At 42.3% G+C, this 12,123-nt stretch overlaps 1 protein-coding gene across 1 annotated transcript in view; it reads right to left on the bottom strand.

The window, feature by feature from the left end:
• The window catches only part of LOC310855938 (CUB and sushi domain-containing protein 3-like), a gene marked incomplete at its 5' end in the record, with an annotated part of 374,665 nt that overhangs the window by 216,048 nt on the left and 146,494 nt on the right, over positions 1–12,123 (bottom strand). Inside the window, 4 exons of the mRNA XM_083761135.1 lie at positions 94–250; positions 1,306–1,475; positions 2,544–2,732; positions 3,643–3,858. Coding sequence (XP_083617261.1) covers positions 94–250; positions 1,306–1,475; positions 2,544–2,732; positions 3,643–3,858 — 732 coding nt within the window. The remainder of the gene's footprint in view (positions 1–93; positions 251–1,305; positions 1,476–2,543; positions 2,733–3,642; positions 3,859–12,123) is intronic.

The following is a 12,123-nucleotide window of genomic DNA, read 5'->3' as shown; positions in this document are numbered from 1 at the left end:
GCCACCAGGAGGTCGACTTTTGTAAAACACATTTTGTGTTATTACTCCTCCAGATTCTGTCCTTTGGGCTTCTGGAAAAAAAGTCTAACTTACTATAGTAGATGAGCCTGAACCCCTCTCCAGTTGCCTCCTGGTCAGATTGGAACTCAAGCCACAGATGGTTGGAAGTGCTGGTAAGGCAGAGGCCCTGCATGGATGTCCCCGTGTACGTGCCTAGGACACTGGCCACACTATCCTTGCCGTCATACACCTGGTGAGGGATGGACAAGAAGCCTTTTGAAGTACAGTATGTTGTCAAGGGAGTCATGCACCTGCATGGTTTTCATTCCAATGCTAAGCTCTTTTTCTAAACCAATGTTTTCCACATTGTTCAGCCTGAACAAATAACAAAGAAAGAATGCTTTTGGTGAATGTTACACTATTTTAAAACAATGCTAAATAATATAATAATATACAGCACTATGTTCGAGGTGTCCCAACATTTAATTCTGAATGGGTCCAAGTTTATTTCTTGTTGCAGAACAGTAATATCAGTAACTGACAATACACTTTAACCCAAGTTGTTCCGTGGCAACGCAATCCCACTGACAATTTATATAACAACAATATGATGAATAGCATGAGCAGTATGCTGTGTCTTGTATTGCATGTGTTTTATATATAGCTTCTCCACTGCAAAGCAAAATGAGATTTGATTGTAAATAATACTTCTTATTGATTTGGTATCTTGTATAAGTACAGCTGGATCAACAAGACAAATGGTGGGGCACACAAACATATATTGCCAAACACTGACTATGGAGGTCTGTTTGTTTTTACTCTATTCCCCTCTCCTGTGGATCATCAGAATGCAATAGTGTATTCAACTGCAAAATCCATTTAGGACAAGTTGTTGGCAGCACTGCGTGAATATTCCTTGTCAAATTGTGAGGCTCATAATAGGATATTATGTGCATATGGACATAATTATGGTTACAGTTTGAATGTCATTTATTTTATACGACAGAGAAACTGGTAGGAATTAAACACTGCCATGTATCTCTGTTACTGTGAGTTCACTGTGTTCCAAGTTAAACTTGTTATTATGTGTATTACATAATGAAATACCTCTCTGCCTTAACACGAACAGGTTCAGGTCTAAATGGTTTATGAAAGCTTATTTAATTCCTAAAACTTAACAGTGCAACACGAACAGTATAAGGAAAGTCTACTTTTTCACCCTTGGAAGTAATATCAGTAGAATAACGTCTTGACTTTCCTGATGAAATACAAGATGAAACAAATTACCAATTCACAAAGAATTACCTTGAGAATATCTCCTTGTGCAAGTTGGAAGGTAGCAGCAGTGATGTTGATGCCTTTGCCTGTCTGGACCTTGATACTGTAGACACATTCATGGCTGTTGTCATAGTTCATCGGATAATTAGGCGACAAAAGAACTCCCTCATTGTTGGAAACGGTTGACCCGCACTCAGCTGCAAAAAAACAAACAAACAAAAATAATGAATACACAGAGAGACGGCAGTATTAGTTACACATCAACACTGTTGCTAGCAAAATACTGTAAAAACAGCCTTGACTGGGTTCAGAACCACGAATAGACTTTACGTATGTTGCTAAAGTCTTGAGAGAAAAGTTTCATCAGAGATAATGACGAATTAAATTCATTACACAGAGAATCAGAATGACTAATGCACCTGTTGCTCTCTTTATTATCATAATAATCTCGCATTGCTGCACCCCAACATTTTGAACACATTACTGCTCAGGCCCAATGTGCCTCATAGCTCGGCAAGGCTATACTACCCTGCGGGTTATCTTGCACAATGATAGGGCAAAACCGGAGAGGATGACTTTCTAAGATGAACTGCACTGAAGCAACAAGCCAAAAGAAAATGTTGGGCTTAAAAAAAAAGAGACTATAACAGTACTGCACTCTTAGATTCCTTGCATGCTTTATGTAAAACTCATTGACCATGCAAGTGAATGCCCAACATAAATAGGTTTTATTGTTTTCTTTCCAAGCTCTATTGTCTTGTAATATTCATGCCATGATCACAGTAGTACTTTTCTGCTATGGGATCAAAATGGATATGGCAAAGCCAAGGGTTATATACAAACGCTACAGTACATCTGGGGCTCTGGTAATAATATTATTAGTTTATATCACAGGATGCCTATAGACTATCAAATTATCTCTGTACTCAAGTCATAAATGTGTAAGTGATCAAATTTAGTTTCTGATGGGGAGGGCATACGACATGAACACTCCCTGGCCACCCCTGGTATACGGCTCTTTCATATAGAAATGAGAGCAGCTGAGCCAAATTTAGCCCTAATAATCATCTAACACCATCCTAACCTTGAATTGCAGTATACCAGTGAGAAGTCTGATTACATCACGTTCCTCAATGTCTAGACAGTCATTAAAAACAAATTCAGATTTGCAGCAGATTACCTGCCAATGTAAATCCTGCTAGCCCTGCTATACATACAGTACACAAGGACCAAAGGAAACAGAATGAAAGCAGCTGACCACGTACCCACACACCTTGGCAGAGGTGCACTCCACATACGGCGGCCACCACCCAAGCACACAATCTCCCGAGTCCCCTGCAGGCGATAGCCTGTGTTGCAGTCGAAGGCCAGTGAATCGCCAATTCCAAACTTTGAACCCGTATGCCCACCAAACTGGGGACTTCCAGGGTCATCGCAAGGTTCAAGGTCATACTCTATGAATACAGAAACCAACAGTAATAATATACAGTTGCAGCAAGTAGCAATTATTGACTTTTGCCCATTTAATATGAGCATATTATAAACATGGTCAACTAAAGGTCATAGAAGGTTAGGACCTGCATTCTAATGAGGCAATCTATAGATGCCAATAGCAAAACACACAGGGGCACGTGCCCATGCACACACTCCGCGCACGCGCACACACACACACACACACACACACACACACACACACACACACACACACACACACACAAGATTATTTAATTAATATTCATGAATGCACAAGTTATGCTTCACTTCAGCGAACAGCAGGAAAACATTTAGGCAGACTGGTCATAAAGGAAACCTCCTTTCACACACTCCCTCGTTCTGTCAGTATCCCCCCCACCATTAACCATCATCACCCCCCATTGCCATCTGTCTCATCTTTCAGTACCTCCCTCCTTCTGTCTCTCATCTCCACCTTTCTTTTCCTCTCTTTGTATATATTCCACCATTTACTTCTGTAGCTCCCTCCCTCTCTCTCCTCCAACTTCCTTCCTTCCCCAGATCTTTCCCCGTCTATGGTGTTGAGTTGTGGTTGTCCTTTGATGTCCATTTGCATCAAAGGCAGGCAGCTTCCACCACCTCGCTGGCCTCTTTGTCTCATCAATATCCTTTCTCTGATTGGCACAGCTTGAGGCCCAGTTGTTACAGTACCTTGACCCAGTACCATTCAGACTTGCATGTTGCTTTATGTGCACTTTACTAGGGCTTAGAACACTTATAATCCAATGCGCTCTCGCTCTCTCTCTCCCTTTTCCTGCATGCCCCCCTGCCCAGCCCTCTCTCCTCCCATAAATCTACATCCCCACCATGCCGCCACTCTCTCAGCGTTTTGTTGTGTAGGTTTTTTTCCACCTGAGAAGGAAATGTTGAATCCTTGTAGCGATATGGAGAAGTCAGAAATGAAGCGCAGCTGGGCCTTGAAATTCCCATATAGGCCTGCATTAACCGGTGCCGGGCGCTCCAGACCGGTGAGCCGTGCAAGGGGCTGGGCGAAGCTTCCATTCTCTGTGATCAGAAGGTAGTCATGGTGATCCTCCAGGTGGAAGGAGTGGAATGTGAACTGGACGCCTTTAACAGGAGAAAAATAATTAAATAGCACAAGGGGATGCAGGAGCCACATGAAAATGTCAATGCTGGCTTTTCTGTGATAAATAAATTACAGGTTTGTGATCTGTTATATAAAGATAACGAGGGTAATTAAAAAAAGGATTAACTGAATTTAATTTAAAATGTGATCATTTCAAACCTACAAGAAAATTGTGTGGTTGTTCTATATTCCAAAAAGGGTTTTGTCAACTAACACTACTTGCTACTTTTTTTCAATTAAGAAATAAAATAAATTGACCCTCACAGCATCTGCACAATAGGAAGCAACGTTTTGGTCACATAGACCTTCTTCAGGCATCAGATGCCGCATTTCAGAGTGAGAGTGATACTGATATATTCTATTCACTGATAGATCTGTAGGAGAGAATACAACTGTATTGGACATCAAGAGCTGTAAAAACCATCTTATCTTCAATCTCACTGTAGGTCGCCGTGGGTGAGGAAACAGAGGTGTTAGGAAATTTACTGTGATGATTAGATGGCAGTGTTTTAGTTGGCACTTTGGAGAAGTAAAATAAGGGGAGAAACAGGGCTTGTAGAGAGGGAAGATAAGACAAGGGCACGTTGGGGCACTGCAATTTGCTTTTCAGATGGTAACGAGGAGATTGGAAAGTGGACCTGGTGGTCCTTCTCAGAGAACAGATCATTTTAAATTGCTGTAGGAGACTGTGATAAGGAAATAAAATAATATTATAGGCCTACTAATAAAACTCTGATACTGTGGGATGCTTAATGAGTGAGCAATAGACAATGTCACGGATGTTCCTTAAATGTAGCTGATGAAAACTCTTACATTCGAATTTTGTCAAAACAAACCCACGCAAAACAAACCCACACCTATCTCTGAACCAGATGAACCACAGTGAGCACACTGCATCAGACAAGAGTTCCACATGAATCAGTGCTCAGAGTGCAGATTTGTCATTTTAAAACGAGTCAACAGGAAGCCAAATGGATTGTTTCATGTCAAGCAAAGCCAATAATCTAGAGACATGCTCTAAAGCCTAATCAATAGCTGAGATGGCACACTCCTGTTTCACCCTATGATTTATCAGTCTTTATTATTTGACACATGGATAATTGCAAAATTGGAATAGGTCCAAATGAAAAAGTAAATGTCTTAAACAACTTAATTAAAGGGGTAAACATAATTGGCTAATCTTTGAAAACAAGAAATGATCACATTGTGATATTTGTCAGGTGAAAAAAGCAGTGTCTCCATTGTGTTCTTGTCTCCGTTGTGTTCTCCCCCCATATTAGTATGATTATTGCGAATTCATTGAGCAGCTTATGGAAGCTAGGCAAAACTAACTAAGTCTGTCTGTCTGTCTGTCTGTCACACTGTGACACCACCCACCCGCCACCAGAGGGCGCAGCTGTATCACACACAAAAAATAAACGCACACACACACACACACACACACACACACACACACACACACACACACACACACACACACACACACACTGTTTTGTCGAAACTCAGAAGTGGAGAGTTTGCTAGGCATCTTCCAACATCACACTCTGGTAACTACATATCCCAGAGTGCACCAGCAAGATGGCTGCTCGTTTGGCTGAGCTGGAACACCTGAAAAGGCTGGAGGGAGCATTCAAACAAACTATACACCAGAAACAAGATCTACTCGGCATGTTCCTAGTCCAAAGACGCCAATGGTTGGTGATAATATTTTGTCTTAATCAGTGATATTTGTAAATACTGCTTAATGTGTTTAGAATCTGGCTTTAATGGGCTAATGTATTTAGTAACTGCTACAGTTTGGATTGGAGAAGGACCACATTGCTGTATTTCATGTTATGATTGGAAGCTTTTATTTGTGTTTCAAAAGTATAACTTTACAAAATAAGACTAAGTTAGAAATGATTTACTTTAAGAATTTAAAATACGAACAAATGTGAACAGTTCATGTTTCACCGTGTTAAAGGTTTAAAATGCTTAGTTGGAAAAGAGCTGAGCTACAAGCTCAAGGATCAGCTAATTATCTAATTTCTTTATTCCAAGTGTTTAAATGGTTAATTTGAAATATTTAATTAAAATTGTTCTTAAAATGACTTTGCTAAATTAGTTTACAAGTCCTTTAAATAAGGCATTGGATTGCTTAAAGTACATTTAATTGTTTAAGATACTGAAGTAAATGAGCTAAAAGTATTACTACTATATAGCCCATGAACATACGTAGACTTGACTAAATACTCAGACAGAGATACGGAGAATGAGTCCGACGACCGACAGGCAAATGAAAGTTTCCAAGTCCATTTTATTTCAGATTGAGTAGAGTACAGCAGATCACAACCATGAGGCTGGAGCCCCAGCCCCATGGACCCAGCCAGCCTGACGGCTTCTGGCCTAACACACCGTAGATATATTTCAATAGGTTTAAATACAAGTCAAGACAAAGAGATCAAAGAGACATGACCAAAAGGTGGTCCCCTAACCCCCACTGTAGTCTAAAGTGGTCCGTGCATGTCCAAAATAGATGTTTGCCTGCAGCCAGCTGCTAACAGCCAGCTATAGATCCACTTAGCATACAGGACCCCCTGTTGCTGTCCAGGCATGTTTGTTAACTCACTCATGAGAGAACAAAAATCCACTTTAGTTTAAACCTGGTGAAACAATGTAGTCTGTCTAGTTTAACATTAATTGTGATTTCAATATACCTCATAGCCTCCCTTTGAGGCAACCTTGCCTCATAAAACGAATATTGAACACAATTTACCATGGTCCTCCCTTTTGCCCTGACTGGCTTGAACATCAGAACATGACACAAATAATCAAATCAAACATTACAGCAGAATACAAAATTGGCATTCAAATCACATAACTCGTTACCAGTGTTCTTCATTACATTACAGTATTATCATCGGTGTGCTCATAAGACCCCCTGTGTTACTCTAATCTTAGGCTAAAACGTAAAAAATAAACACTAACAACATTAACTACATGTCACTCAGGCATGGCCCCGACCATCATGCGCACCTGACCACATCTCTGTGATTCACCGCCACGGAAACAACATATGAAGACCATCATGCGCACCTGACCACATCTCTGTGATTCACCGCCACGGAAACAACATATAAAGAACTACATTTTAGCTTAAAAACCACAGAAAAATCTCCTTTACACCTCGATAACTCCTCTGTACTGTAATCAATTTCACTTTTAACCTTTACATAACTCAAAACAAAATCATTGCTTCTGTAACGTTTCTCTTCCTTCTTTGTCCCACCTTCTCGAGTGTCCATTCATCAGCCAGGGCACACAGGCCAAACGAAGTTGTGTTGCAGTACAAATACGCACCGCATGGCGTAGGCCGCTCTGTTATGAAGAGCTGCCCATTGTCCGAAAACGTTCATTCTGAATTCTGATCTGAATTCACTTTCCACCTCCTCCCTTTTCAGTCACGACATGACTGAACAAACAGAAAGTGAAATCAGCGTGTTGCGCGCCACGTCGCGAGCTTGTAGATCAGCCGCCTTGCATGCCGTCGCCCACGGTCGCCGTCGAACTACGCAGAGGCGCCCGCCGAGAAGAGTGAAGAAGCGCGCCACCGCCTCCCTTGGATCGCTGACCGCCGAAGAACGCCCACGGGCCGGCCGGGGCACATGCCACGCTGCGCACCCTTACCCCGCCGCCCAGTCGCCGTGCATCCTCTGGTCCCGATCGATGAGAGCCGCCGCCGTTCATCGCCGCTCCTCCCCGCCGCGCCGGGCCGCGCCGTCGCCGGGCCGCGCCGGGCCGCGCCGTCGCCACCATGTTGAAACACCGCTGGGTCGACTGCAGCACGCAGCACCGCGCCGTCATCCTCCATCCAAAAATTGCCGACCGAAATACTGTTAGACTGAAAAATTCCCTTGCTGGTTCTCTTGCCTGGCGCAAAAAAAAACACCAAAAAAGCGACCGGTATCGGCACCACTTTGAAGTAAATGAGCTAAAAGTATTACTACTATATAGCCCATGAACATACGTAGACTTGACTAAATACTCAGACAGAGATACGGAGAATGAGTCCGACGACCGACAGGCAAATGAAAGTTTCCAAGTCCATTTTATTTCAGATTGAGTAGAGTACAGCAGATCACAACCATGAGGCTGGAGCCCCAGCCCCATGGACCCAGCCAGCCTGACGGCTTCTGGCCTAACACACCGTAGATATATTTCAATAGGTTTAAATACAAGTCAAGACAAAGAGATCAAAGAGACATGACCAAAAGGTGGTCCCCTAACCCCCACTGTAGTCTAAAGTGGTCCGTGCATGTCCAAAATAGATGTTTGCCTGCAGCCAGCTGCTAACAGCCAGCTATAGATCCACTTAGCATACAGGACCCCCTGTTGCTGTCCAGGCATGTTTGTTAACTCACTCATGAGAGAACAAAAATCCACTTTAGTTTAAACCTGGTGAAACAATGTAGTCTGTCTAGTTTAACATTAATTGTGATTTCAATATACCTCAATACTTTATTGCTTAAAAACAAGACTGGTTAAAAATTACTTATTGATTGGAAAAGTGTTTAAAAAGAATTATCATTTGTTGTTTGGCGTTGTTGTTAATCTTTGTCTCTCTGTTTTCAAAGGTTTTCAACCTAACCGATAAACCAACCAAATCAACAAATGAAGCCAACTGTGCACAGCATGAAAAAGTTGGAAAATAAAAGTTGAATGAGTTGGAAATCTTGGAGTTGTTTCCTTAATGTCCTTTGGAGTGGAAATAGAGTTTGACTTGACAGTTGAAAACCAACTGCGAGCAGCCAGGAAGAAGATGAACGGCTTCTGACCAGATACAAGCTGTTGACGCAGAGGACAACTTAGCAGTTAAAGAACAACTGCGAGCAGCCTGGACCGAGGATAAACGGCTTCGGTCCCAGAGAAAAGCTCAAGATGGCAGATGTGCTGGAGAAGAAGGTCAAACGACTCAAAAGTGAGAGGACCATGGCGAAGAGCCGCTTCACCAGGCAAGGAAATTATATTTCAAGAAGAGCAGATGGCATGCTTAAATTGGAGTTAAAGGAGGAGTTCATGAAACTTACAGACTGCTTCAGAACAGTGCTCGAGTCAAATGAGGACTACAGAATTGGACTGGAGACTGATAGAGAAGCAGATATTGATGAGCAGCAAGAGGCCAACATCAAGAACATTGTAAAAGAAGCTGGAACTAAGCTGGCGGAAATAAAATGCATCGTCCAGACAAACCTATGGTCGAGGTATGGAAGAGATGAACTCGAAATGGCCATCATTGGAGCAGAGGCAGCAGATGAGGCGGCAGTAAATGTGCCCGTGAAAAGTGTTTGGTTAGAAGGCTACAAAGTGCACCTCACCATCTTGGACAAGTTCATAAAAGAGGCCATCGAAGCTATGTCCACGTGGGAGACATGGATCCCTGGGGAATCGAAGGACAACTTGGTTGCAAGAATTGAGGACCTAAGAACATCCAACAACAGTCTTAAAGCAAGAAAATCAGAATTTGTCACTGCACGGAGGATGGAAAGCGATCAAATTGAAATGAGAAGTCCAACGTCCGAGGAAGCATGGCCTCAGAAAGAGGAGGTGGCCCAAACAAATAAAACGACTGACATCATAAGAGGAGACACTCCTGAAGATCTGAAGGACCATTCCACATGGCAAGATGAACCAGTGGTCCTGGAGTCACCAATGGAGGAGTGGCCTACTAAATCGCCTGAAGAGGTTGAAGCCCATCCCAGGGAGAGTCAGGGACTGGCCACACTGGAACAGACGAAGTGGGAGGTGCCTACACAGTCAAAGTGGGAGCCCCCAAATAAGTTGGAGGCCTCAGACCAGACAAAGTGGGAGGTGCCTACAGAGTCAAAGTGGGAGGCCCCAGAGAAGTTGGAGGCCCAAGAACCACAAAAGGGAAGATTCCCAAGAAGGAATCCCACTGGCTGGGTCGAGGAGCTGGTGGAAATGAGAAGCCTGTTCACACCGGTGAGAGGCACTGCCTGGGGTCGAGCTTCCAAGCAGAGGCTGAGGAGGAAGTGCCTGGCCCCAAACCGGTCAAAGTGGGAGGCCCCAAAGAAAAATAAGTTGGAGGCCCCAAACCGGTCAAAGTGGGAGGCCCCAAAGAAAAATAAGTTGGAGGCCCCAAAACGGTCAAAGCGGGAGACCCCAAACCAGTCAAAGTGGGAGGCCCCAAAGAAAAAGAAGTTGGAGGCCCCAAAGTGGGAGGCCTCAAACCAGTCAAAGTGGGAGGCCCTAAAAAAGTGGGAGGCCTCAAAGTGGGAGGCCCCAAAGAAGTGGACGGCCTCAGACCAGTCATTGTGGGAGGCCCCATTACCCAAGGGACCTGAGTTGACTGGCGTAGAACATACTGGTGCACCTCTTCCTCGCAGGCTAAAGAAAAGAGCAAGACTAAAGAGAGCGAGGCTGAAGAAGAGAGCCAGGCTGAAGAAGAGAGCCAGGCTGATGAAAAGGGAAAGACTCAGGAGAAGAAGCGGACTCAAGAGGAGCAACTTGGAGGAAAGGAAACTGTCTCAGAATGAGGTGACCTCCTTGGGTTCAGCAACCAGGAGCTCAAGTGGGAGGTGTGCTGTCAAAACCCCGAATTGGCCTAATTGGCATCAATCATTAAAGAATTTGAAGAGCAACCAGGAGGGAAGGACTTGTGTGACCTCGCTGGTTTGGAAAACCAGGAGCTCAAGTGGGAGGTGTTTTGTCGAAACTCAGATGTGGAGAGTTTGCTAGGCATCTTCCAACATCACACTCTGGTAACTACATATCCCAGAGTGCACCAGCAAGATGGCTGCTCGTTTGGCTGAGCTGGAACACCTGAAAAGGCTGGAGGGAGCATTCAAACAAACTATACACCAGAAACAAGAAGCAAGATCTACTCGGCATGTTCCTAGTCCAAAGACGCCAATGGTTGGTGATAATATTTTGTCTTAATCAGTGATGTTTGTAAATACTGCTTAATGTGTTTAGAATCTGGCTTTAATGGGCTAATGTATTTAGTAACTGCTACAGTTTGGATTGGAGAAGGACCACATTGCTGTATTTCATGTTATGATTGGAAGCTTTTATTTGATTTCAAAAGTATAACTTTACAAAATAAGACTAAGTTAGAAATGATTTACTTTAAGAATTTAAAATACGAACAAATGTGAACAGTTCATGTTTCACCGTGTTAAAGGTTTAAAATGCTTAGTTGGAAAAGAGCTGAGCTACAAGCTCAAGGATCAGCTAATTATCTAATTTCTTTATTCCAAGTGTTTAAATGGTTAATTTGAAATATTTAATTAAAATTGTTCTTAAAATGACTTTGCTAAATTAGTTTACAAGTCCTTTAAATAAGGCATTGGATTGCTTAAAGTACATTTAATTGTTTAAGATACTTTATTGCTTAAAAACAAGACTGGTTAAAAATAACTTATTGATTGGAAAAGTGTTTAAAAAGAATTATCATTTGTTGTTTGGCGTTGTTGTTAATCTTTGTCTCTCTGTTTTCAAAGGTTTTCAACTTAACCGATAAACCAACCAAATCAACAAATGAAGCCAACTGTGCACAGCATGAAAAAGTTGGAAAATAAAAGTTGAATGAGTTGGAAATCTTGGAGTTGTTTCCTTAATGTCTTTGGAGTGGAAATAGAGTTTGACTTGTGAGACACACACACACACACACACACACACACACACACACACACACTATGGCGCTCCATCCGTGCCAGCCTAAACGCAAGACGCGTCACGTGACCGCGTTAGATTTTTTTAATGCGTGCGTGCGTGCGTTCTGCGCAAGTGCCACAAAAACCATATAGCATTTGCACTGCGCATGGCCGCGTTGAGTTTTTTTAATCACGCGTGCGTGCGTGCATATGTCCGTTTCGCGCAGTATGGCACCGCTGCTTTGACGCATGCTTTGACGCATGCTTTGTGGCTTGCAGCTCTGCACCGCGTTGCAGAACGCGTTCGCGTTCGCGTTCTGTGTACTGTACTGCATCGCGTCGTGTTGTCGCGTCGTGTAGCCTAACAAATATTTAAAAAATATTTAAAAATATTTAAAAAATATTAATATGAATTATTAATTATTATTATAATAAAAAATATTTAAAAAATGAATAAATAAATATATATATACATATATAATAATAATAAAAATTATATAATAATAAAAATTCTAATAAATAATAATAATAAATATTAATAACTAATAATAATATTATTTAAATTAATAAAAATAATAATAATAATAACCGCGC

This window comes from Protomyctophum parallelum, assembly GCF_964188405.1.
Source record: "Protomyctophum parallelum genome assembly, chromosome: 3".
In the NCBI taxonomy this organism is placed as follows: Eukaryota; Metazoa; Chordata; class Actinopteri; order Myctophiformes; family Myctophidae; genus Protomyctophum; species Protomyctophum parallelum.
Note: the sequence above shows the minus strand (reverse complement) of the source record. Positions and strands in the feature narration are given on the sequence as shown.